Source organism: Meles meles, chromosome 9 (assembly GCF_922984935.1).
Source record: "Meles meles chromosome 9, mMelMel3.1 paternal haplotype, whole genome shotgun sequence".
Taxonomy (NCBI): domain Eukaryota; kingdom Metazoa; phylum Chordata; class Mammalia; order Carnivora; family Mustelidae; genus Meles; species Meles meles.
In genome coordinates, this window is record NC_060074.1 from 67,813,191 (window position 1) to 67,841,146 (window position 27,956).

The window sequence follows — 27,956 nt, forward strand, 5'->3', positions numbered from 1 at the left end:
TCTTGTGATGTGCATGACTCCCCAAGGATCTTGGTATCTACAAAGACAGCTTTGGGGTCACTAAGAAGCTTAGAACTTTCTTCTTCTTTTCAGTGTGTTGCATTTTGGGCTACTTGAGGCATAATTGGAAGAGATGCTGAGAGAAGGAGTGGGTCAGCAGGTCCTGAGCCCCAGACGGAATGGGTGTAGGTACTAGGGGAAGGAGTGTGCTCCTCGTTGGCAGAGTCTCCAGCCTTTTTGCCTCAACCTGCTTCTCTGTTTGCCACCAGTGGTGTTTGTGTTGCTCACCTCAGGCAGGAGAGATTTCTACTCCTTCTGAGGAGCAGAGGTGAGGTGCTTTGTACCCCGCCCTGGGTTCCGAGTTCAGCTCTGTGGGGTTCTGGGAGGCTTTCTGGCTTTGTTACAACACTGGTTCCCATCTGCCGAACTGTTAAGTTCCTGGAGGGTAGAAGATCTGTCTCATTTATCTTCATCTGCCCCTGTCCTAGATGTTTAGCAAAGTGGTTTTCCACACTAGGTGCTCAGTAAGTATTTCCAGGATGAAATGTCACCACACATGAGGTTGTAGGCTTCCTTGTCTCTTTCCCCAACACCTTTATGCAAGGAGAGGGGGGTGGTGTGGAAACAACTTCACTTCAGGCATGGGTCAGAAAAATCACACTTACATTCAACCCTGCATGTGTTACTTGGTACCCGAGGAAAGCATCTTCCCTAACCCCCAGTGCTGGTCCTCACAGCCTCCTCCCTCTGCTGGTCCTCGCCCCCTCCTTCCTCCGGCTGCACAGCCCATAAACCCAGTGCCAGCAGAGTCCTCTCCAATTGTGTCCTTCCCCTTAAAGCCCCATCCTGGGGCTGGTTACTGGAGTGGAAGCTGTCCAATTGACTTAATTCTGAGTTCAGAGTCATGGTCAGAGAGGGGAATGGGCTTTGCTTACTGTTTTTCTCTCTTGCATGACTGGGTCTGTGCCACTGATGACACTTGGCACTGCCCCTTCCCCGCCTGAAGGCCAGCAGTGCCAAAGCCCTTATGTGTAAAATGCAGACACTCAGCTTCTTCTCAGGAAGCAAGAATGCTGCTTGAATAGTGGACCTGGCCTGGCAGCTAACCCTCCGAGCCTGGGAATTCAGTGCATTCTCTCTGACCTAGCTTCTTGTGCTCTAGGCTTCTTGCAAAGGACCAATAGCCTGGAAGAGAAGAGCCGGCTTGTGAGCGCCTTCAAGGAGAGGCAGTCCTCCAAGAACCTGCTTTCCTGTGAAAACAGTGACAGGGATGGCCGTTTCCGGCGCACGGAGACCGACTTCTCCAACCTGTTTGCTCGAGGTAGTCCCTACCTCCTACTCTCCCCACCCCCTTACTTTCCCCTCACCCCCCAACCTTCCTCTGTCCTGTCCAGTACTATCCAGTAAGTTTCTTATCTGGCTTTCTTGACTTTTTCCTGAAATTTACTTCTTTGACCAAAACTATCATTATTCATCTGAGCTGTCATGAAACTGTTTTTCTAGTATTTAAATGTAATATCCTCCTTCCTTCCATATGACCCAGGACGTCATCATTTTGGAAGCTGGATGAGGGCAGTCAGTAAAAACAGTCAACTCGGGACACTTGCAGGGACAAATATGGTTTCATAGACTCTCAGAATTCGAAGGAATCTCACATATAAGGAAAATCCAGTGATTCTCATATTAGCATTTATCTTCCAAGGTCAGCAACAATGACAAAATCATTCTGGGGGAAGCTGTGTGCCTGGGCCCAATGACCTAGTGTTGTTCTGAAACTCGTTTTCCTTTTGGAGATCTTTCATTATTACTGCTGTCCCCACAACTCTGATCTGAGGAGGAGAGCTTTCTTTCCTCATCTCTCCTGAACAGCTTGAAAATAAATCCCTTTTTGCCTCCTTCCATTAACTCCCTATAGGCCAGGCCCAAACAGTCAGTCAGACTTCATTAATCCTCAGAGATAATCCAGGGAAGCTACACAGAGCATCATGTAAAGCCAATCTGCTCTTGAGTTAGGGCCGAAAGCTTCAGTCGTTCCCCCTCTGGGTTTCCTCCCTGGTTAACCCAGCCCGACTATCTCTACCAGAGGCTGGAACCCAAAATCACCCCTGGACATCCCAAAGCCCAAGCCCAAAGGATGAGGTCGAGAGAGAGAGAGATGTGGGAGTTCCCTCTCCCACCTTTCTGAGGCCCACCTTTGAGTTCTTATTTTCTAAAGACACTACAGAGGACCACTCTGCAAGGGGGATCTCAGCCTCTACCATCAATGATCAAGTGTATTATAATGGTCAACCAGAAGGCCAGCACATGAATCAGATGTAGTGAGACACACCTGGTCGCAGGGGAGCAGGGCAGAGGCCTCCATCACACTCCTGACAGGTGCCCAGTCATTCTGAAGTAGACGATAGCTGTGACTGGCTGCTCATGGCTTCTCAAAGCTCTCCATGTGTGGGCAACCTAACTACCAGAAAGTCTGTCAACCTTCAGAAAGTGTATGCAAAACCTCTGTGTGCCGGCATATGTGTATTTTTCTGGGGAGATGGTATGTCAGATTACCCATGTGTATACATAACCTGGAGTAAATTAGGTCTGTAGAGATACCGTGCCTGGTATTTGGGATTTCTGGGCTGAGGAAACCTAGACAGGAGCCAGGCGATAACCACTTGTTGGCTCCCACCCCCCGCCCCTACTCAGATCTGCTTCCGGCTAAGAACGGGGAGGAGCAAACTGTGCAGTTCCTATTGGAAGTGGTAGACATACTCCTCAACTATGTCCGTAAGACATTTGACCGCTCCACCAAGGTGCTGGACTTCCATCACCCACACCAGCTGCTGGAAGGCATGGAGGGCTTCAACTTGGAGCTGTCGGACCACCCCGAGTCCCTGGAGCAGATCTTGGTTGACTGCAGAGACACCCTGAAGTATGGGGTCCGTACAGGTAAGGGTGAGAGCCAGAGGGACATGTGGGAGGAGCCTTGCCCTCCATCACACCCTTGCGGGTCAACTAGGGGAAACCCGCGTGGAAGGTGAAATTCAAACGGCGGTGAGGGAAGGCAGCAGTGAGTTCAGTGACCACAGAACAACCTTGGGCAGTGTCCGGGGATGGAGGGCCCAAACTGGGGAGGAGTTCATCATCATTTTTTTGTTGTAAACATACATTTAAAAAAATACAAACACCCGGGGCTGTGTCAAGTTCTGTATAAAGAGTTTTCATTCTTTGGATTTATTCACAACCTAAAAAGAGCAGAATGACCTGCCCCCTATTTCTTTTCTCTCCTCTGTTTCATGCCTGTTTCATTCTGATAAATCCTACACTTGTCTGTCCCTAACACTGGGGAGAATTGGGCCCAGTGCCTTCCCTTTCTATGTTAGTTTTCTAGGGCTGCTGCAACAAAGTACCAAACACTGGGGGACTCAAAACAACGGAAATGTATTCTCTCACAGTTCTGGAGGCTGGAATTTTGAAATTTAGGTGCACCGGGCCATACTGTCTCTGAAGACTCTTGGGGAAGGTCTGTCCTTGCCTGTCCCTGCGTCTGGTGGTTGAGGTCATTCCTTGGCTTGCACATGCATCACTCTAATCCCTGCCTTCACCTTCCCTTGGCCTCCTGTGATTGTGTCCAAAGTTTTCTCTTCCCATGAGTACACCAATCTTTGGATTAGGCCTGCTGCATTCAGTTATGGCCTCACCCTAACTTGATGACATCTGCAAAGGCCCTCTTTCCAAATAAGGTCACACTCACAGGAATCAGGGGTTAGGACTTGAACATATCTTTCTGAGGGATACAGTGCAACCCACCGCACCTTCTGCTGGCTAGGCAAAAGCGTCACATACGTATACACCATTTGCATCCTACTCCAGTTTCTGGAGTTCAGACTCTCCGAGTCATATCTTTAACAGGGGGCCCTTGAGGAAGCCCCCTTGCCTCCTTTTCATGTTACAGGAACCCTCTGTGATCAGTGGTCCTGGCCAAAGTGCTTACTTCCCAGGTGCCTCAGGTGAAGTGGCTCAGGTTCAAGGACTTTCTAGGTCTCTATCCAGCTATTTCTAAACCTAGGAGGGAAACAGTGCTTTCTTCTCACTGCTGTCTTTCCCCAGAAGCAGCCTGGCTTCCCTGAGCCCTTGGGCACACAGTGCTGCAGGAACCCGCAGGGCATGGCCAAGTTGCCCCCACAGGGGAGCCCCTGGTAGCCCCTTATTCTTTTTTCTTCTTTCTCCCTCTCCTCTGTGATTCCTTTCATGTGAATACAGATTTAAGGCTGAGACTAGGGAGCTTGGTGGTGACAGAGCTGGGTAAGACTCTCGGGTGTCAAATACAAAGTGTTGTAATGAAATAAAGAGGCTGGTCAAAGAGGCATTTTTAAATAAGGAATCCCAGACTGCTTTTGAGGTCTGCCAAGACCACGGAAATAAGTGTAGCTTCCTTGATTAACTGCAGAATGGACAAGGCTTAATTATGTTATAAGGTCTGTGTTTGATTTTTAAAGAAAAGCACGCGCATTGATTTAGTTACGGCTCACCTTGGCCTGATGGCTAACCTATTCCTGGTGGAGATCAAGTAGTATTACACAGCTAGATCAAAGAAGGGTCCCGATTCTCCCTGGATGTCATAGCTGGGCTTGCTTTAGTCCAGTGGCTTTTGTTTTGTTTTGTCAGGCCTCTCTGTGTGCACTTTCTCAAAGAGATGAGACCATGTACTTGGATCATTAAAGCTCAGAACAGTGTTGTCTTTCAAAGGAAAACACGGGGGTTTGTCATAACTAGTAGCTCCTATTGCCTACGAAACGGAAGCATCACATGGTCATGGGCGCATGGGCCCTGTAGGTCCTGCGTGGGACTCCACTTAGATAGTTAGCCTGCAGCCGATCATCCCTGCCCTTCAGCACGGCTTCTGGGAGCAGGTACTTCCATTCACAGAGTTCATGACCTCCCAGGCCCTGTGAAACCTTCTGCTGCATCTCAGGGTGTTGACCCCGGGAAAGCAGACTCTTGCTGCCCCAGGAGAACACAGCTCCTGGTTGCCGAGCCAAAATTTAGATGTAGATCAGGGCAAACCCCGCAAGGAGTTACACAAAGTGGAAGGTAGGTTGTTTTGTTTTGTTTTGTTTTTTAAGGATATTACCACTTAGCCAGAATAATGAATTGGGCTTTAATAGCGAAAACATACTGAGCAGGGCACAGTGTGTGAAGAGAGGATGATGGTATTTGGAAATTTCCAAACAAAGGAACCAGAATTGTATAGATTCTTCATGACCTGACACGGACACTGGTGAGCCCTCTGTCACAGCAGCTGAACAAACTTCCTTAGTTTTTCTTTTTTTTTTTTTTACCCTTTTTTTAATGGAAAAATTTAAACTTGTACAGAAGTAGAATAGTATAATGAACCCTATGTAGCCAACACTCAGCTTCAAGTCTTACCAGCTCCTGACAAATTGGTTTCACTTCGACCCCTCCCCCTCTTCTCTCTTATGTGGAAGCAAATCTCAGATATACTATTTCATCCATAAATATTCTTCATTCTCAAAACCTTTTTTTTTTTAAGAGGGGGCCAGGGGCAGAAGCAGAGGGAGAGAGAGAATCTCAAACACTGAGTGTGGAGCTCGCTTCAGGCTCGATCTCATGACTCTGAGATCATGATCTGAGCTGAAATCAAGAGTCGAGCCACCCAGATGCCTCTTCAAGAACTCTTTAAAAAATAAATAACCACTTGGGGCACCTGGATGGCTTAGTCAGTCAGTCAACTCTTGGCTTCGGCTCAGATCATGATCTCAGGGTCATGAGATCGAGCCTGGGGCAGGCTCAGCACTCAGTGGGGAGTCTGCTTGAGATTCTCTTTCTCTTTCTGTCTCTGCCCCTTCCCCCACCACTCATGCATGTGCTCTCTCTCTCAAATAAAAAAATATATCTTTAAAAGTAAATAAATAACCACAATATCGTTGTTAGATCAAAAAATCCAAAATTTACTATTCCTTAATATCAAATATTCAGTCAGTGCTCAAATTCCCAATGGTCTCATGAATGTTACGATTCATTTGATTCTGGATCCAAGCAAGTTTTCCACATTGTAATTGCTTAGTATCCCTTCGTAGATTTCCCCTCCATTTTTTTCCTTGAAGTTTATTTGTTGAAAAAGTTAACTTTGAACAGTAACTCTTTCTCCCCCTACCTGACTTACTAGCACCTCTATCATCTGTTATTTCATCGAATATAGCAAATTGAAATTTAAATTTAAAAGAGGTCATTTTGTTACTTGATAGAAATTCTGGTGTAAGATTTTGGGGGGCATAATGCTGTAGTTGTAAGATAAAGGCAAGGTTTGAGACAACTTCGTTTCCTTTATGTATTCAATGGACAAAGAGATACTGTTTCATGTTTATTTGAGGGCATTTTTGTCAGTCTGTCTGTCTGTCTTTGTCCATCTTTTGTCTCTGCCCTATTGAGTGGCTTTGATACATTGTCAAATAGTGTGATTCCTTTTATTTATGATAAATATATATATATATATATTTAGTCTTGTCTTGAGATGTTTATTGTTAAGGGGTGCCTGGGTGGCTCAGTCAGTTGAACGTCTGTCTTCGGCTCAGGTCATGATCCTAGGGTCCTGGGATTGAGCCCCACATTGGGCTCTTGCTCATCAGGGAGCCTGCTTCTCCCTCTCCTCCCTGCGTATGCTCTGTTTGGCTCTCTCTGTCTCTGTCTCTGTCTCTGTCTATCTCAAATAAATAAAATCTTCTAAAAATATATTTATTGTTAAAATTTTTCAAAAGGATGTTGTGTATTTTTTAACAGACAGCAACTAAATTTGTCATGTTGCAGGAGATCTCATAGATTGTGTTGGCACTGAGTGAAGTAGAATAAAGGGAACTAGTCTAAGCGATTGAGAGTAATCCACACGAATGTCTGGAATCTGGGCCCCTAATTACACTAAACTTACTGTTTATGCTTCTTTCACTTTTTTCCCTGAAGATCAGTATTATGTTTTGAGTACTCTTGAGATATAGTGATTAGTATATTCTGATATAAGAAGTCGTAGTCTGGACGTTCTAAATGAGTCTCCATTACATATGGAAGAGCAGACATTTTCGGAGAGCAGGCTCAGACCAGGACCATTCAAACAGTAGCTCTCGGACAGTCATTTCAGAGGCAAAAGTAATTTCTACTGGAAACAGAGCAGTCAGCATATCTCTCTAACACCAGTTCTCTGTCACACACCCCTAGATAATCTATTGCATTGACACCTTCGTGACAGCCTAGCCAAGCCTGCTGATGTGGGATCGAGTTTTCCTGTGAACGCCAAGTTGGCCAATACTTGGCAATAATCCTGAATTTGCTGAGAACAAAGCCCATTAAAGCATACTCTGTGTTGCAAAGGCTTTTAGAGTTATAAAATAGTAACAATTATTTTACCAACAACTTGATGCGTAAAGGAGACTATATTTGCCTCTGTTTCACAGAGGAAGTGCCGGGTCATCTCAGCAATAAATTTAGTTTAATGATCACCTGACTAGGGGCAAAAGATGCCAATGCTTGACATTATATCTGAGTGACACGGAGATCCAGAGATGGCATGCCCCCAGCATCAGCGACAGTCTGGCACTGTCTGCAGGCTTGATTTGGTCCACAGAGCCATAGGCCCTCTCTGAGAGCCTGCAGGCTCTCCTCCATCAGTTAATGTTGACCCTCTTGATCTTGAATCCTTGAAATGTTAAATTACAAGTTGAAATATTTATAGATAAAACTAGGAACACCACATCCTGATTTGTAATTTCAAAAATTATTATGACAGAGAAGTTCATCTGAAAATCAACAAATTAGATACCGGAAAGATTATTAGTGTCATGACATAGGATTTTTTTTTTTAACTTAAAAAGCATTCTGTTTCAGAAACATAAGTTTGGGGACCCTCAGTAATGCTAAAGGTTAGTATAGCGTGGGTCAACCTGCCCTTCCTTCTGTTAGACTCTTGGGATGGAGACATGATCTATATGGCCAGACTTTTGCTTTGGAGACAGCTTGAAAAATTGGGGGTTTGCCTTGATGCTTGCCTCTTATTCATCTCCCCAGGTCATCCTCGATTTTTCAACCAGCTCTCCACTGGATTGGATATCATTGGTTTAGCTGGCGAATGGCTGACATCAACTGCTAATACTAATATGTAAGTTCCACATATTATCTTCATATAAGCAACCATGATGTGTGATTATGGCTTGTTGCTTTAAAAGTCCACTTCCAATGGTTCTATAAAAATTTTATTACAATTGTGTTAGTCCTCTTTTCTCTTAAAATCTTTCGGTTTATCACAGTTCTGATTTAATAGTAAATACTCAATAAGCTATTTTTAATGAGTAATGCAATTAATAAGCGCACAGTTGTAAGAAAGAATAATTCTAGCTTTCAGAATTTAGTGTGAATTTCATGTTAAAAGATTCCATGTCTTAATGATGGATAAAGAGGTCACCTTTTGGAATATGATCTTGGTCTGTTTTCCTTCTAAGCACATTTGTCCTCATCGTTTAGGGCGTATTTCCTTCACAGTTAAAGCTGCCAGAGAGCCACAAACTAATTTGATCAACCTGATCAACCTATTGCTTACCTAAATTCTAAAACAAAATTCAGCTGGTAGTGATACATACTCCTTTCAAGGGAACTCATTGTTTTTCTGAATTTAAATTTTTTTCCATACTTGTTTGAGTCAGCAAAGCCTTCATTTATTTCCAATTTCTTACAAATTTATATGAAAGTGACTCTAAGGCCCTGGGGTACAAGTACTTCTTGGGTAGTCTTGTGATAGCCCCACAGTTTCCTCTATACACACATGCCCTATTTGGAGACAAGGACAGGTTACAAGTTGATGTAGGGTCATTATAGCCTACTGAGTACTGTCTTTTCTCTCGACACTGTGTTAATGTTTTAGCACTACCTACACACCCAGCTCATGGAACCACATTCTACTAAAGTATTCAGGGGAAAATAATCGAACAAGTTTCTGACAATAATTTTTTAAATAGCTACATAAGAATTATATGGGTTGTAGTTACTGTGGAAATACTTAGAAAATAATCATCCACTTTTTAAGTTCATGGTAAAGTAGATTTGAAAAATGAATTTAGGTGAAAGGGTGTATTGCTTAAAATGAGAAATTCCATTTGACATCAAGATTGAATGTAAGTTATTAAGGTTCCAGGTATTCTATTTTTCTTAAACAAACTGCTACCAGCCACAAAACCTGAAAAGTCACTTTAATATTATGCATTGGGTTGCCTGGGTCACACATTTGAGGAAGCATCCAACTCTTGGTGTCGACTCAGGTTGTGATCTCAGGGTCGTGAGATCAAGCCCCAAGATTCTGTCTCCCTCTCTCTCTACCGTCTACCTCCCCCTCCCGTGCTCTCCTTCCCTCTCTCAAATAAATAAATACATCTTTTTTAAAAATTATACATTGATACGTGTGTGTGCTATTTTAAAAAAAGCTATTTAATGCTGTGACTCAAAATATCTAACTTCATTCAGAAAAGTTTCCATTGGGGCATCTGGGTGGCTCAGTTGGTTAAGCATCTGCCTTTGGCTGAGGTCCTGATCCCAGGGTCCTGGAATTGAGCCTTGCCTCCTGGAATTGAACTGGTGTCCAGCTCCCTGCTCAGTGGGGTGCCTCCCTCTCCCTCTCCCTCTGCCCCCCTCCACTTGTGCTCTTTCTCTCATTCTTTCTCTCTACCTGAAATAAATACATAAAATCTTAGAAAGAAAGAAAGGAAGGAAGGAAGGAAGAAAGGAAGAAAGAAAGAAAGAAAGAAAGGTTGGTTTCTATTCCTGCTTTGTTTGCTAATTTAAAACAACAGTGACAAATTTTTAAAAAGCAAACGTGACAAGTGAAGCCTTTAGTGCTAGAAGACACAAAAGATTAAATTGATGGAAAACAAAAATGATTTTCATGCTCCCTGTTTGCTAGTCATGGTTAACTTCACGGAGTGTCTGTGTGGGAGCACTGAGGTTATGAGGAGCCAAGAGGAATTGGGGTCAAAGATGCAATTGCTTATATGGTCTCCTCTAACAAAAAAAGAACTTGCCTTTGCAACCTTCACTCTGGTATGATTTGTGAGATAAAAATATATCAGCAAGCCCAGACTCATAATGTACTAATTATAACCTGAAAAAAAGACACTGATGCTTAATTGGAACATCTCACACTAAGAAACAATTTTAAATTGGGAAGTACAACTTTTGAAAAACTTAGCTGCTTGGAAAGTAAATGAAAAAAATAGAGTGAAAGGTGTATATCCACTAAAGCCCAAGTACTCCTATTAACACAGGCTCGGAATTCACCCCACATCTGTGAGTGTGTTTTCTGTGGGATTCTCAGCTGCAATTCCCTAGTACACGTCGCCCAATCTCAAGGTAAATGAAAGGAATCCACTCTTTTGAACTGTTCCTGACCAGACATTCTCCTAAAAGGCTTTTCTTCAATCAGAGAGATCTCACAAATTCTCCTTTTGTGTGTGTTCATAAAATCAAGTCCCTTACTCTCTCTTTACCTCAGCTCAGCCATGAAACACTAAAATATGTCCCAGCCATCTGAGGTCAAGGCCAGTCCAACTAAATGGCACATAGTAATTGCAGCTGTACTGAACACAGTGGATATTTATAAAATATGACCTGATTCCCGCAGATCGATAGAGAAGGTTATTTAAAATAGTGAAATAGTTTCTGGCAGTTCTAGAGACAAGGCACCGTCTGAAGAAGTAATAACTATTATCTAGAAATTGTTCTAAGTCCGTTCCCCCGGAGCATCATGAAATGTGGAGGCACTGTCAGAAGCTGATGCAGAAATTTGCTTCCTTGGGAAAGTTCCCTCTCCGACTGTGTTGGTGTTAAAAATAAACCTGGGAAAGAATGACAAAAGGAGGAGGAGTGAATGAGCAATATACTCCTGTTGATGACCTGCACTGTTGTTGCATTTCGGTGCTCTGGTAATAGTAAGAACTACAGTCCTCAGTATAGTCTTTCAAAAAAGAATGACCCCCCTCTCCCAATTCAAGTGGCAAAGTTATAAGGGATGGGACAGCTAACAGAAAATAGAAGAACGGTGGTGTTCATGCTTTCACACCTGCCTGTGCATGTAGCTTTGAAGTCTGTTCTTCCAGGCGAGGACCCTGTGAAGACCCAAAGAGGGCCTCACAGATCTGTAGTTTCCTGTGGCATGCCCAGCTCTTCTCTTCCAAAACGGGGCTCCCGAGCACACCATGCAGGCTGAACAGCACCCAAGTGCGAACAACAGCCTTCCCTCCAGCACCTGATGACAATACATAATCTTAATGGCAAGATCTAGCACAGCCCTTTGTTATGAGGTTATGGTTTCAAGTATCCCACGCTTTATTTTCATAGAAATTACACAGGAGAAATTTTCTGTGGGAGTCATCAGTCACTTTGTACTGGTAGGCAGGTTGTTAGAGAGGAATCTGGAGCAAACGGTCTCGTTTGTCACAGAAAAGCAGCTGGGAGGTAAAAAGGCTCAGAATTCTGACTCTGAAACATACTGAGATCTTAAAGCTGATCGCTGGATTCCTTTGAGCCTCAGTTCCTTCTTCAGAAAATGGGAGATAATAATATCCATCCTACAGAGTGGCTCTGAAGACTGGTGAAGGTGCCAGTCTTAAGCGCCCAGTGTATGCAAGGAGCAGCGAACATACCTAAGAGAGGCAGCCACTGCATAGGTCACTGTCACTGTTTGCGATGGCTCCCAGCTCTTTTGTTTCTGTCTCTCATCATCTCTGGACACCAGAGGGGCTCACTAAGTTTCCCCTCAGATATGTTATCTTTTAAGGGGAAGATGGGCCATCTGCCACATCTGTAAGAAGGAGAAATCTAGGAAGAGTGTAAAGTTAGAGTCCACATAGAAAATTGTTTATTTCTCTCATTAAAGAAGTTCCCAGTTTGACAGTCACCAGGGACCCAGGTTCCTTGTGACTTTCTAATCCATATTGTAGCACGTGGCTCTCTCATATTCAGAATCACCTCATGGTGCAGACTGGCTGCTAGAGCTCTAGCCATTACTTATGTGTTCCAGAATTAGGACTGAGAGAGAGAAAGGAAGAGAGGGAGGGAGGAAGGGGAGAGAGGGAGATGGAAGAAAGAAAAAAGAGGAGAGAGGGAGGGCAAGCAGTCAAAAGGGGAACACACTCTTGCCTTCTAAGAAACATTTTCAGAAGCTCCACATAACATTTCCCATAGCATTTCTCTAGCCAGAACTTAGTCCCATGACCATACCTAAGGAGGCTAGAAAATGTAGTCTTTGAGCTAGGTGAATTGCAACCCTGAATAAATTTTAATGAAGTAGGGGAAAATTGATACTGGTTAGCAATGAGCAGACTCTGCCACAAAAGAAATAGAGTTTCTTTTTTTTTTTTTTAAGATTTTATTTATTTGACAGACAGAGATCACAAGTAGGCAGAGAGGCAGGCAGAGAGAGAACAGGAAGCAGGCTCCCCGCTGAGCAGAGAGCCTGATGTGGGACTCGATCCCAGGACCCTGAGATCATGACTGAGCCAAAGGCAGAGGCTTTAACCCACTGAGCCACCCAGGCACCTGAGAAATAGACCTTCTTAACAGTTTGCTTTAGTTTGAAGTAAATCCCACTAAGAAGTGGAACTGAACCACTGCAAAGGGGCAGATTCACTACTCTGCGCAGAACAGGGGAAGTCTCGGAACTCTCCTTTTGTGTCCCTCATGATCTTCACCATCCTGTTTTGAACGCTTACTTCCAATCCCATGTTCTTAATTTCACCCCACAGCCTTTTGCAGTTTTAGCTTCTTGTTCTCTAATTCTGAAATGGCATCTTGTACTCTGACTTTAGCATCTAACCTGCTTCTTTCGAATCCATATTTGACCTTTGATCTCTTGGCTTTATTTGCTTTTATCTGTCATTTAGGGAAGGGGTACCTAACTTGGAAACCATGCTGCAAGAGGAGAATCTCCTATAATACAAAAATGATGTCCTTATCCTCATTTTCTTCCTGGAGAGAGGGACAGTAGCTTTCCTAGGATTTCTAGTGGCTTCCATGACCCCAGTTAAGAACCACTGCTCTAGGGTAAACTTCACGCGTTGGGTATAGGCAGACTCCCTGTTGTTAACATGGTCCAGGATGGGAAGGCAAGATCAGAGAAGTGTCAGGAACAGGAAACACTATGTTAGTCCATTTATCAGGCTTGGCTGAGGATCAGAAGCCCTAGACCATTCTATCAGCTTCCAGAAGAGGATGTCAGGACTAAAGTTGTGAATCAGGATAAGCTTGGTGTTAGCTGTGGGATAACTGGTCCTTCAGGTCCCAGGAGGGACTGTCAAAAAGGATACAGCAAGGCCAAGAAACAGATGCTGGATTCATCCTAGTAAGCTTCCTCCTCAAGGTTGGGAATGATGTCTTATAACATCTTTGTCTCCTCAGTGTGTAAGATGCTACCCAGCAGAGAATAACTACTCGATATGTATTTATTGAACAAAACTGAAAGATGAGTTTAGGAACTGGGTACCTGGCACAGAAAAGGAAACTGGAACAGATGAGATCAACTGGTCTCATGATCAAACTCTCTAGACTCTTCCTTCTAATCCTGAGAGTAATGGCCATGTTCCCAGTCCTTGGGTAGAATCACTAATTCATATAAACGTGGGACCTAAATTAATTTAAATCATGAAGTGGACCAACCCCTGGCCTTCAGTGCCGTCATTTCTCCCTTCTCCATGTGGTTCCTGCCTGGCCATCTAACACTGATTTGACTCCAGCTCAGTTTTCATCTAATCCTGGATAAGGTTCTGATATTATGGTATGTGATTCCATTTGTTCCTTGACTTTTGCCAGAAAGCCTTCTCACTTGGTATCATGAAATTCCAGCACACATACCGCTGCCAGTACCTCTCCACCACGCAAACATTTTTGCCATTCCAACATTTCCAAAAACCAGTGGCACTATTGATACCACATTTGTTCAAGAATGGTTGGAAGCACATCATGAGTTTTCCTCTTGGATACACTCAACAGCACAGGCTAAACCAGGAATCCTTCTCTTCTTCTTCCTTTATCAGGCCATCAGACATGAGGGAGTGTTGGTTGCTACGGTGATGGGGCTCAGAGCAGAACCAAAGCATGATTGTGACCTCCAGAGGTGATGGTAACTGAACACATGATTTCCAAGGGTCTTCCTCCTAAATTTCAAGGGTCCTCCCAAGGAAAATGGACATATTCTTTTTGGAAACAAAATTCTTCTACCAACAGATATATCCTGAGGGTCCTCCAGGATCTCTTTGTCCTCTTTTACCACCAAGTGATTAATTTGTTGCTTCCCCCCCATGATTAAAACTTAGTAGCTTCACCTGTGTCTTATTGTACAATTGTTATCTCATCCTTGCAAATAGCTTTTCTAAATCATTAAACCAGCAAGAATTCCCATTAGTCCTCAGGATTGGCATTCAGCCAAAGCCCCCTAATCAGTGATAAAGTCTCCACATATCACTTGGTTGAGTCAATCTAGGAGTCTCTCTTTAGCAGGCATGGTCTGAGCTGAGCCCACAGGCTCTAATGCTTAAGGAGACCAAGCAAAAAGCAGAAAGACAAAGAGCCTCAGGGTCAGTAAATATCTTTTTGTTTTCTGACTTAATTTTCTATGGATGGACCTTCTCTGATTCTCTTAATCCCTATCCTTGGTACCACAATCTTGTTTCAGTGACTAGTCTACTTGACTGTGCTTCCATTCTCAATTGCTTTGAGAAGAGTATGGCTTGCTACTTCCAAATTGGTTTGTTAGAAGACAAAGAAAGCTAGCCTACCAGGATATCTGAGAGCCTACAGTTAGCTGTGGATGCCAGTTGACTATCTTCTTATTATTTATAATTGATAATTAGAAAATCATCACTTATAATTATTCTTGACAGATATTGACTTCAATGAAATATAAAAACATAACTGTCCTTGGGGATTATCAGTAGAAAAACCATGTAGATAATTATATTGAGATCTTTAAAACCTGGGTCAATATTTCCAATTAGATTCACAGTTAGATTTCAGATGTTTACATTGTTTTTAAAAGATAGATTTTGGCTCTGAGTTTTATAGATTCTACATGTATGAAACTGGTCATCAGTTTCGGTCAATGGCAAACCAATTTTAAGCAGCACTTAGAATACATTTTTTTCAATTAGTATTTGCATCATCTTAGATCTTAGAGGTGAAGGAGACCCAGGAAAGTCATTTTCTTTCCTTCTATTTCTCTGGGTGGACCACATCTAAGACATTCCATTCAGATAAAAATCTATTTTGTTGATGAGAAAGCACAGAGCAGGGACTTCCACCACCTCTCTAGGTAACCCAAGCTGGTTTCTGATATTTTAGGATTGGTGCCTTACTGCATTTCCAGGAAATAAACATTTTAGAGGCTTTGAATACACCTTTTTTTAGAACCCAAGTACAAATACTAAACCAATCATCTGTGTTCTCCAAACAAGCGGTTTGACTTCGGTATGTTCATTTTTTTCTCACCACCTATCCAGGTTTACATATGAAATTGCACCAGTATTTGTCCTCATGGAGCAAATAACACTTAAGAAGATGAGAGAGATAATTGGGTGGTCAAGTAAAGACGGTGATGGGATATTTTCTCCTGGTATGTTTCTCTTCTCTTTCCCTGACTCTCCTCAAGATTTGTAGTATAGATCCTTGAGATCCTCAAGAACACTAAACATAAAGTGAGTTCGTGGAAGACCCATGACCTTAAAAAATATATTTTTTTCAATTTTCCTGCCTTATCTTTGTCAGGGTGAAGTCTAGCAAGAATGCTATGTTCTGTGTGTATTACCTAACAAAGCCTGTGCCTCACCTATAAAAACTGACAGAGAATGTGTTCAAATCATGCTAAACAACTCTAGTCTCTAGTCTGTCAACGGCAATTTGCTTATTCTGGGGAATCAGTGAATCAACATTATCAGTTGGCTAATTGATTTCAGCCAAAATAATATATTCTACTTTGAGTTTTTAGTTTAATGTAGATACAGTAAGAATCTTTAAAACAAGGACAAAGACTCTTGGAGGTTAAGAAGCATTGTGGGATGGTGTCAGGGACAGCGTGATTATATACAAGGGGAAGAGAAGAATAAGAATGACAATTGTCGGGGCAATTCAAGTTGGCCATAAATTTACCTGTTTAACTGTCAAGGAATTGATACAAAAGTGATTAGTTTGTATTGGCCAGACATACCTAGATAGTTACCTCCATTCTCCTTGTTTAAGTAATCTTTGTGTCTAAGTAATCTCCTTGTTTAAATAATCTTTATTTAAGTAAACACAAATTTAGTTTTATTTTAATAAAATTAGAGCTCTCCCAAATGACTCAATAACTCAGTTGAGCTATTCTTTGAGGAGAGTATCCAGGCAATGTCACTGTTTCCTTCTGTAGGCTCCATTACTCTTGCTTTTCCTGTCTTTCTAATTCAGAGAATAGATTCATCTTTGTTGAGGAAATAGATGGAGCAGAAAGTGAAAGCAGATAAGTTGTAACTCACCTGTCTCTTTGCAGCCACTGCTGTTGCCACCTCTTATATTTCTGTCTAGGCTTCAGGTGGAATGGGCATTGGAGTACATGAATCACCTCCAGCCAAATTGCCTAGATGGCTCTGGTAATGAGAGTGACTACTCGTATTCCCAAGGCAAAGGGACCAAAGGGAAGTCCTGGCAATAGGGAAGCCAGCAAAATCTAACAGGATATTGTCCCTCCCCTTTCTGCCTCCGTTGCCTCTTAAGACACTAGCTTAGTCTTTATTATTAGAAACAATAATAATGGAGCTTCATACCTCCCAGTGTATCTGCTTGCTTCTAGGGGGAGCCATCTCCAACATGTACAGCATCATGGCCGCTCGCTACAAGTTCTTCCCGGAAGTTAAGACAAAGGGCATGGCAGCTGTTCCCAGACTGGTCCTCTTCACCTCAGAACACGTGAGTTGGGTGTTCTTGCTTGTGGTTTATGGTGTTTTACAAGGGCCTGTCTCATCTCTAACCCCAACCCTCTGTTTGTTGCAGAGTCACTATTCCATCAAGAAGGCTGGAGCTGCACTTGGCTTTGGAACTGACAATGTGATTTTGATAAAATGCAATGAAAGGTAGGGAGGAGAGAGTAAGCATTAGGTTCCTGACGTATTGAATGTGTTCATCTGTTAAATCTGTTTTATTGTGTTAAGCACTGACTCAATACAGTATGCCAAGCTGCTAATGGTCTGTTGAAAATATCCGATTAAATTACTTTTTGCTGCCGCTTAAGTTTTTTTCATGTGCAATCTCATTGATTCTTCATTTTAATTTCTCTTCCCTTTTAATAATTACAGGGGGAAGATAATTCCAGCTGATCTAGAGGCAAAAATTCTTGATGCCAAGCAAAAGGTATGTACTCTGTGGTGCACCTAAACTCTGGTGAATACAAATTTTTTAAAAAATGTCTTCTTTCTGCCCTAGACAATAAAAGTCTCTGATAATATGAGAGAGAATTTTAATTGTGTTTCTTAAAATTATAATCTCAGATATTTTCTTATTTCCAATTTGAGAAGATTTCACTTCAAAGCTGTGTCTATACATTGTCTTTTTTTAAAAAAAATGAGAAATTCAGCCTTAATTAAGCCACTTGTCCTATCTTTACTTTGCCAAGTGATTAGTTTGATGTACTTCAATAAATCCACTACCCAAGCATCAAGAAAATACAGCCTAATTGAGCTTTTTATTTGCTCCTTATTAGGTATAATCTCATTTTAACAAATACCATTTGAGCTTAGGCTTCTGTTTAGCAGAGTGCTTCTATGCCTTGGCAGATGGCCCATGGTACTCGGTGAATCCAGCCTCAATAAATTCTATTAAACAAAACAAAACAAAACAACCTCATAGATGAGATGTATCCACTAGGCAGTCCCAAGTAGCTATCCGGCATTTACCAACTCGTTGTTTTGGTTACATCCTCAAACCTTATTCTCTAGCTTAACTGTTTGCTGGTTAGTAGAGGAGATGGATGGAAATATCACTAGGACCAAACAAGGGGCATGGGAGGAACTAAACTTGGAAAAAAACCTAGGACTCCTAGATTCCCCCAAGCCTGTCTTTGCCCTATTACTCTACTTACTCATGTGTTTCTTATTCACATGAACATTTTACTGTGTCCACTATTCGTGAATGCTCCAGCTTCCATCGTGTTTTAAATAAGCAAACAATGCTTCAGGATCATTATTACATCAATACACTTAGAGTAACACAGCTTCTAAAATGTATAGTACCCAGACAATGTTCAGAGCTCCCATCATTCCAAACACTTAGGATTCCTCTTTCCTGCTTGCCATAGAACTTACCGCCATCGAACGTACTGTGTATTTTGCTTCTTGAATTTTGTTTGTTGCCTGTCACTCCCCACTAGGATGTTAACTCCATGAGGACAGAAGTCTCCATCTATTGCTCTCACTGCTCTATTCCTCCACAGCTCTGAAACAGGGCCTGGCACGTAAATGTCACTCAAAAACTATGTGTTGAATGAATGAGTCGATGGACCAACAGAGAATTTTCCCAGATATCATACCTGACAGCACGGCCACCTTGCTGATCTCTGTTACAGAGGAAGGCTCCTGCCGTTCTTCTACTGCATGTGGACGGGGGAGGATGGAAAGTCTCATCTGCCCATCTCTCTTCCCTTGTAGGGGTTTATTCCTCTTTATGTCAATGCCACTGCCGGCACGACGGTGTACGGAGCTTTTGACCCCATACAGGAGATTGCGGATATATGTGAGAAATACAACCTATGGCTCCACGTCGACGTAAGTGCTGTAACTCACAGAATGGCCAGCGTGTTGGGGGGTGGAAACGCTCTGCTTTACCATTTGCCGCCAGCTCCTCCCCACGCCCCAGCCGGCCCTCTGTCCCCATCCCGGTCAGCTCGCCCTCCCTGGCCTTCAGCCCGCCATTCATGACGGCACACACCACAGGCCTGGACATCTTCTAGGACTCATCCCTCGTCTGCCACTGTCTTCTGTGGTCCTCGTGAGAGTTCGGTCCCCCTCACCCTCCAGGAAGCTTTTGTCTAGACAAATGGTTACAGAGGGGAGTGTAGCTGGTTTCAGAGGGAAAAATGTATAAGCTCCAATGTGTGGAGAGTCGCGGTGAATCTAGAAACTCAGCTGCCTGCTTTCCGTCCAGCCATCTATGACACTTTTCAAAAAACCCATGCGTCTGGTACATGTAGGAAAAATAGGCCCTATAAAGAAGGTGTTATCAACTGAGAGATTTAGTCCCCAGATTTCCCAGGAACATAAATGGTACATTTTCCACCTGGGAGATTGGGTGTATTTTCTCCTTTTTCTCTCTCCATTCTCTTATGGATATAAGTTCTCACAACCGGACGGGTGGGTAATGTGCCCGACTGTTGAGACCACGACCAACAAAGGCTGTTGTGTCATGTGGTGTCCCAAGCTGTTCCATAAACAGGCATCAAGATACCCACCAAAATGTCTTGCTGTTGGGGGACCTCCAAACCCGGCAGAGCTGTTGTTTTCTGAGTTTTTCCAGGAGCCCTTAGAACTCCACCCCAGGGAGAATCAGATGGCAGGCTCCAGTCCGTTGGGTCATTTCCAGAGCCATGGTGGCTCCCTTAACACAGGACTCTGGGCCTTTGGGTCTTGGCACCAGAGGCTCAGACCCAATTTACCCATATCATTCGCACAGCCCCTGTGAGGTTAACCTGGAGGGAGTTTTGAAGAAGAGACAAATGATAATTACAACTGCCACTGGCTGAACAATCAATGTGGGTTCCTTTTGTCAAACAAACTCATGCTTGTCACCATTCACGTTCTCTCTCATAGTTTATTAGCCGTGTGGAGTGATTGGTTTGCGATTCTTCAATGTCACTGTCCCCCTCCCCCTCCTGTCTCTGTCCTCACAGGCTGCCTGGGGCGGCGGGCTGCTCATGTCCAGGAAGCACTGCCACAAACTCAGTGGCATAGAAAGGTAAGGGCCCGAGCTCAGGGCCGCCCTCTGTCCAGGCCTTTCATCTGCGGCCACCCAGGCTGCCGCCCCATCCGCGGATGGCCCCTCCCTGAGTCCCAATGTCTTACATCCATCAGACTACAGCCACCTGATCAGTAGGCAGTTACTGAGGAATTACTGTGTGCTAGGCCCTGGGAAATCAAAAATGATTCCCGGTCAGATGAGTCCTCAGTGAGTTCACCATTGAGAAAGAGAGAAAGACAAGTGAACAGTGACAACAGGATGCAGTGAACACAATGACAGACGTGATTGCTGCGTGGTCGGCTGGTCAAGAAGAGAACATAAGCCGTGCAGGGATCTTGAGGATAAAGGAGGGTATTTGCCAAGGGCACAGAAAGGGGCTTGATTCAGTACGCTCTTCTCTCTCATTAAATTTACTGCTGAGAATGGAGTAGTTCTAACTAATTTCGTTGATCTAACTCAGTTGACCGGTTGATCTAACTAATTTATTTTCTTGCTCACCATTGAAGTTCAGTGGTGAGGGGAGGGGGTCCTACTTTTTATTTTTTCTTCCCCAGGAACTGAGCCATTTCTGCACAGGCTCCCAAACTGACCCTCCGACCCCCACCACCTTGTTCCCTGTTCTTCTCAGTCACTGAGTTTACTTGGTTGGTGGTCAAAGCCTTTGGCATGTTTGGATCTTGTACCCATTGCAAGTGGCAGTCCCCTCTTCTGTCGCGTACAGTGGCTAAAGAGGCAAAGAAGATTACCCAGAGGAGCACTGAGACATCAAAGCTCATCTGGGCTTTTCCCAATTCACTCATTGATGCCAGGACTTGCCCCCTCGGCCGAGGAGAACCAGGCCCCTACTCTGCCAGCTAGAATTAGAACCATTTCTTGTGTTCACTTGCTAACCTGGCACATTTTGTGTCAGGAACAGAAGCTTCTGCTCAGAGACAATGCAGTCATAAACCAAACATGATTTTAACCTGACTCCAACAATTTGATCCAAACTCACCTCAAGTCATGTATTCATTCAGCAAATATTTAGTGGGCACCTGTCATGAGCCAGGCAGGCATGGATGTGAATACTCGGTCACCCACCTTCAGTCCAGCCATCTGTGGCACTTTTCTTTAAAAAAATGGGTATCTGGGGCGCCTGGGTGGCTCAGTGGGTTAAAGCCTCTGCCTTCGGCTTGGGTCATGATCTCAGGGTCCTGGGATCGAGACCTGCATTGGGCTCTCTGCTCAACAGGGAGCCTGCTTCCCTTCCTCTCTCTCTGCCTGCCTCTCTGTCTACTTGTGATCTCTGTCTGTCAAATAAATAAATAAAATCTTTTAAAAAAATGGGTATCTGGTACACATAGGAAAAATAAGGCTGGATCTAGAACGTATTATCAACTGGGAGATTTACCTTCCTGAAGCTTATTGTCCAGTGAGCTAGATGTTCATAAATAAGGAGATATTTAGTCTGTCTCGTAGTAAAGAAAAATGAAGCAGGGTTAGGTAACGGTGAAGACAAAGGCATGCCATTTGAAATGGGGTAGTCAAAGGCCTTTTTTTTTCTCTTAAGAGTCTATATATTTATTTGAGAGAGACAGAGAGAGAGAGCATGACACAGGGCTGGTCACAGGGAGAAACAGTCTCCCCATTGAGCAGGGAGCCCCTGCGTGGGACTCGATCCTGGGACTCCGGGATTGCCACCTGAGCTGAATGCGGTTGCTCACCAGACTGAGCCACACAGGCGCCCGGTCAGAGGCCTTCCTGAGAATGTGACATTTCAGTGGATAAAGGGATAAAGAGAGACAGGAAGTGAGGATACTTAAAAGAGTATTCCAGATGGTGGAAGGGCAAGTACAAAGGCCCTGGGGTACTGTTCTTGGCAAGTTGGAGGACCATCCAAGAGGCCAGTGTGGCTGGAGCAAAGTAGAAAGAGGTGAGAGCAAACTGAGGTGGAGAGGTGAATGGGGAGAGGGGAAAACTACACAGCAGCTTCTCTCACAGCGAGGACTCCAGCTTGAGTTTCAGTTATCTCTACTATGCCTCTTCCCTTCTGGTTCAGTTCTGGAAGGCCAGTGTCAAGGTGAATGGGACTGACTTGAGTGGGACTGACTCTTTGAAGCATAATTACGTGACCCTATGACTTAGAAGATAATATACTCAATGTAGATGAGGCAATCCAACTGTACTTTAGATTTATCAGGCATTTTCCATTTTCCACCTTTGAATCCAGGAAAACCTGAAACATTTTGCACAGATTTTTCTAACATTTTAAAGCATATATGTCTTCTAAAAGAAATTGAATCCATATCATGTCTTGTTACTTTACCTTTGGAACAGCAAAGAACCCTTCACTTCAGACCTCTAAGGCATTCAAAAAACCATTTAAAACATTTTATGAGATCTAAATAAAGTTTCTTAATGACTCAGTGAATGATAGCTATGAGAAAATTCATTAAATCCACTACCTTTTAAAGATGGCCTGACACTGAGGACTAAACATTTAGTCACCTTTTTAAAAAAAGTTCCTCACAGGTCTCTTTCACAAAGGTTATTGTACTATGTCCAAAGGGGAAAAGTACTTCAGGACTTACTTCTCCTTGAAACACAGTACTCACCCTATTACCACCTAGACACTAAATTATTCTCCATCTAACGGACCTCAGCAAGATGAAGAGGTTAAACATTCACAGCAAGGATTTAGCTCTAGGGAGAACAGAGGCAGTATAATTCAGAGCCAGTTGCTGGGTCTGGGGAAAGCCTCCTTCTCAGGTATGAAAGTGCAGAGCCCAGTGCTGGGCCAGGCTGTTGGAAAGGAGTCTGTAAACCACTGAAGATTACCCCATTTCAGTCATCGGGCTCTCGACTCGTTGGTCTCTGTGATGGCTCAGCCAGTGTGCTGCTTAACCTGTCATTGTGTCCAAACGACTGATATGGTTGCTAGGAAACCATGCTTGTTCAGCCATCATGGCAGCCTACACGGGCAACATTGTGTTCATTTAGCTCATAAATAACAGTTGCTAAGGAGTCAAAATCTAGAGTTATCCAAATGAACCCTGCTTTTAGGGGTCGCTCTTTGCACCACCTCATAAGCAGGTAGGTCAGCATCACCAGCCCGTTTTATCAATAAGAAAAGGAAAGCAGAGGGAAGCCAGGGTCTGTCGCCTAGAGGGAGGCAGGCTGGCGGAAGGGTTATGAGCACTGGCTCGCAGTCTGGCTCCTGGACTTGACTCTCTGGACTTGACTCTCAGCTCAGGCACTGCCCAGCTATTTGACTTTGGTGATGCATTTAACCCTTTCATGCCTCAGTTTCTCCATGTAAAAGAGAGGGAGTGAGAGTCCCTACATCAGAGCATTGTTGTGAGAATTAGATATTCCAGGAATACCTATGAGTCTTTTGTATGTATCTACTCATTTATCCTTTATTAACCTCTGGGAAGTGGACACTATTGTCCCCATTTCACTGATGGGAACACTGAGGCACAGGGGAGTTAGGTTCCTTGCCCAGACTTGCAAATGTCAGAGCCAGGACTCAGTAAAGCTCTTGGAATAGTAGGACACGTAAAAAACACTCTTCCTATGAGAGCTATTCTTAACAGCAATTATTGAGAAGAGCCAGTCAGCAACATAAGGCCCTGAGACTGCCCACAAAATATTAGTTTACTATTTGGTTAGCCTACCCGGGGGGCAAGGCAGCGGCAGCGCATACGACTGCAGTTGCGATGGGTGGCGTTTTCCTCAAGAGGACAGGTGGCTCCTGCTGACTCCTGCACCTTCTCCTCAGAGTGTATCATGTGCTTCTTTCAGGGCCAACTCAGTCACCTGGAACCCTCACAAGATGATGGGCGTGCTCTTGCAGTGCTCTGCCATTCTTGTCAAGGAAAAGGTCTGTACCGCCTCCAAAGGGGAGCTGGCAGCCTCGGTGTCCTTTACGAGGCGTGAGAAGGGGAAAGTGTGGTTTTGTTTGGTTTGGGTTTTGTTTTGTTTTTCGTTTTTTAACTGTATTTGACAAACACACAAGATTGCCAGCCCTGTTGAAACGACAGGGCTGTTCTTCCCTGCCCTTGTGCTTCCATGAGAGCCGGTGCGTGCCTCCTCTTGGCTTTGCCCTTTACTGCCCTTCCTACTGCTCAGCGCTCAGGGCCCTGTCAACAATGGAAACTATAAGGGCATCATTTCGTGCCCATTCCTCCATGTTTGTATGAGCAAACGTGAGAGCCATTGGGTGAGTGACCCCCTCTCACTTTAGTGAGTAGAAGTGCTCCCCGGACCATACCACAAGTTCTTTGCATGAATCTGTGGTCCCAAGAGCTGAAATAAATTAGGCAGAACAACATCTGCAAATGTCAACTTAGGACAGCAAGGAATGTTGACTAAAAAGCGTCTGGAAATAAGTTAGTTCTTGAAGTATCTAATAATAGGACCCTGCTTTCAAAAGCGTTGTTGCGCCAGTAAAATGTGGGTACACTGAGGTGTTCCAAAAATTGATCTCCAGCTTGTAGGAGCCAGAACCTGCCCAGGCTCTTTACTACATTTCTAATAGTGTCTGTTAACATTACAGGAGATCCTGGAAAAGACTAGACTTTGGGGAGGGGGTCACTTGGGGGAGGAAAATTCTTTACAACATGAGACCGTTCCATCCACTGCAGGGAGTTCATATCTCCAACCCTTGTCCACTGAACATCACAGTATGTCCCAGTCTTGGAAACAAGACGAAACACCCCACACATTTCTAAATGTCCCCTAGAGGGGATGGCGGGTCCCTTCTTGTAAGCATCGGAGACTAAAGAAATCATTTTCTAATCAGAGGGAGAAAGGGGGCAAAAGTTTTTCCAAGGGTGGTTTTCAAGAAAGATACCAGAACAAACGCAAGGCCTTATGAAGACATTAGAAGAAAGATTGCATGGGATCCCAAGTCCCTCCTTCCCCTACCAGCCCCGTTTCAAAGCCATTCCCATCTCTGACCTGCGAATACAGATGCAAGTTTGTCTTGATTTTCATGATAGGGTATACTCCAAGGATGCAACCAGATGTGTGCCGGCTACCTTTTCCAGCCAGACAAGCAGTATGATGTCTCCTATGACACCGGGGACAAGGCGATCCAGTGTGGCCGCCACGTGGACATTTTTAAGTTCTGGCTGATGTGGAAAGCAAAGGTACGAAGGAGAGAATTCAGGATGTAGGACAGAAATGCAGTGTGCACAGGCTGGGCTGGCAGAAGGGAGACAAAGATATATCACAGATAATTTAATATGTGTGTAATCAATATCTAGGTAATTGAGTTAACTGTATGTTCTTTGTTTGCAAACGAAATCACTTTATCCCTTGTGTCAAAATCTCCCTTCTTTCATTCAGTCTTCTCAGTTGGAATTAACATGAAGTTTCCGTGTAATTTTCTCTTATAACAACTAAAAATTTTGCCAAGAAGAGGACTTTCTCCGTCGTCCTTAGGGATGCTAAAACTATTTAGTGCAGATATAAAGAAATTGCTGCATTATTCTATGCAGAACCCTGAAGTTCTTTATGAGGCCTTGAATCATGGGCTATATGGGACAATTTTTAGTTCTTTTTAAATAATGGCTTTCCCATCATTCGTACTTTATATGCTATTCTGGAAAACTGCATACTTTATTCTGAGAAATCCTACTGTTAGACAAAGTCATGCTGTGTCTGCATTCAGCAACCTTTTGGGTTACATTTCTGTGTCAAAAAAAAAAAAAACAACTAGTAGAATCCCCCCCTAAATATGGGTGAGGGAAAGTATTGCCATTTCGATTATTTGTTTCCAAAGTGTGTAATCAACTAAGGCGATTTGATTTCATAGCTTTATAGTGCAACCATTGTTTTTATTTACCAACTATAAATTAATTTTAATAATTTCCACACTTAAGATTGTGTCTACTAATACCAAAATGACAAAGTTTTCCAGCAAGACATCTAGTCAAGTATTTTTTCCGTAGGATGGATTTGATAGATTATTAGGTTTTTTCCTTCATTAAGTCATTTTGTCTTAATATAGAAATAGTCTGATTTCTACCACAAAGTAATCATAGGTATTTTAAGCATATAAGTAGCCATGAATTGCAACAAGAGAAAGAGCCTTATCTTTTAGAAATATAATGACCATGTGGCCTACATCAGTAATTTACGTCTTCATTTTGCCCAACAATAAACTCTTGAACCATCTTCCAGGAGTTTGGCTCAGAGTGAATTGGTGCTGAGGCTTCTTTCTCAAGTGGAAAGTGGGCTAACCAAGGGATGCCTGGGTGGCTCAGTCAGTTGAGCATCTGCCTTCTGCTCAGGTCATGATCCCAGGGTCCTGGGATCCAGCCCCGCATCGGGCTCCTTGCTCAGCAGGAGGTCTGCTTCTCCTCCTCCCCTTGCCCGCTGCTCCCCCTGCTTGTGCACATGCACACTCCTTTCTCTCTTTCTTTTTCTCTCTCTCTGTGTCTGACAAATAAATAAAATCTTTAAAAATAAGAAAAATAGAAAGTGGACTGGCCAAGGTATCACACTCAGCAGTAACTACTTGGGGAAGCTCATGCTTTGCCTGTGCTGGGCCCTGCCCAGGCCTACTGACGAGCCACAGGCCAGCCTTGCGCATCTGCTCGCCTTGTTGACACCAACCCACTCGACAGCCCCCATGCTGCTGTTATTAGTCAGCCTTGCTGGCTTTTGAAACTCATGCTCAACCAGTTTGCCAAGAGCTAGAGCTATTGCAATCTTAGGGCACGTACCGAGACCTGTGGCTTCCCCACCTGCCTGCCTGGCTGGCCCCAGAAAGTGATGATACTGTGTTCTGTGGAAGGTAGCCTGCTGGAGAGTATGGGGACATGCTTGGCCAGGACTTTGGGCCGGGGAAGGTGGGTTCTAAAGTAGTATTTCACCAGCTCCGCCATGAAGAACCAGTTGTTATTATTTTTTGACCTATCATGGACCAATACAGTAAATGATTAATTGGTAGAAAAATGAAGTAGAAAACTGTAAAGCTTAGATATCAATTTTTCAAACTAGAATCAGTAGACCTAAAATTACTGTCAGAATGCTGTTAGAATTTTTTACTGCTGAATCTCAATTTCTGTTCTTGTGTTTATATGTACCAGTTACAGCTTGTGGACAGCTAGCTACACTTTGAGTACTGCTATCCTAAGGCAAACGAACAACAGGCTTCAGGTCCAAGTTGTGAGTAACTGGAAGGGAGCTGAGAGACCAAGTGCCCAGAGACTAGAGTGTCTTCAAAAGAGAGTAGACATGCTTCCTTTTATTGTTTGTGATGCCGAGAAGAAACTGTACTCATTTAATTAGGTAGTTCTTCCTAACCCTCTCCAAGAATACTCCCATGTGGATTTCCAATAGACAAGATCAGCTTAGCTTTCTCAAATGCTCATCACAGGAACATGCAACCCATCGCTAACCAACATGACTTTTCTTTTTCTAAACCAGGGCACAGTGGGATTTGAAAATCAGATCAACAAATGCTTAGAACTGGCTGAATACCTCTATGCCAAGATTAAAAACAGAGAAGAATTTGAGATGGTTTTTGATGGGGAGGTAAGTTGTCATCATGGACTTGATGTATAGCATTTCCAAAAAATCTACTGAGGGATGCTCCTGAAGCCATATTTTCCCACATTGCCAGAAGGTGCTTCTGAATTTTTATTTTTATGTATGCTTAATTTAATTCCCTTTGTGTCTAGGAACTTCTCTTTCGATAGCATGGGGAAGACTTCTGCCCTTTGCCTTTTCTAAAATGGTACAACTCTTGACCAGCCCTTTGTAGATAAGAGGACTTTACCTGGCATGCTCCTGAGTTGGTTAAGCATATCCTACTCTTGATTTCCATTCAGGTCATGACCTCAGGATTTTGAGTCTGAGTCCTGCTTTGGGCTCATGCACTGGGCATGGAGCCTGGTTAACATTCTCTCTCTCCCTCTCCCCTTCCCCTCCCCCACTCTCAAAAAAACTTTTTTTTG

At 43.6% G+C, this 27,956-nt stretch overlaps 1 protein-coding gene across 1 annotated transcript in view; it reads left to right on the forward strand.

The window, feature by feature from the left end:
* The window catches only part of GAD1 (glutamate decarboxylase 1), a 40,653-nt gene that overhangs the window by 9,589 nt on the left and 3,108 nt on the right, over positions 1-27,956 (forward strand). The window contains exons 4-15 of the mRNA XM_046017983.1: positions 1,163-1,321; positions 2,692-2,934; positions 8,062-8,152; positions 15,531-15,643; positions 16,853-16,968; positions 17,053-17,132; positions 17,355-17,409; positions 18,702-18,818; positions 19,940-20,004; positions 23,791-23,869; positions 24,990-25,139; positions 27,427-27,534. Coding sequence (XP_045873939.1) covers positions 1,163-1,321; positions 2,692-2,934; positions 8,062-8,152; positions 15,531-15,643; positions 16,853-16,968; positions 17,053-17,132; positions 17,355-17,409; positions 18,702-18,818; positions 19,940-20,004; positions 23,791-23,869; positions 24,990-25,139; positions 27,427-27,534 — 1,376 coding nt within the window. The remainder of the gene's footprint in view (positions 1-1,162; positions 1,322-2,691; positions 2,935-8,061; positions 8,153-15,530; positions 15,644-16,852; positions 16,969-17,052; positions 17,133-17,354; positions 17,410-18,701; positions 18,819-19,939; positions 20,005-23,790; positions 23,870-24,989; positions 25,140-27,426; positions 27,535-27,956) is intronic.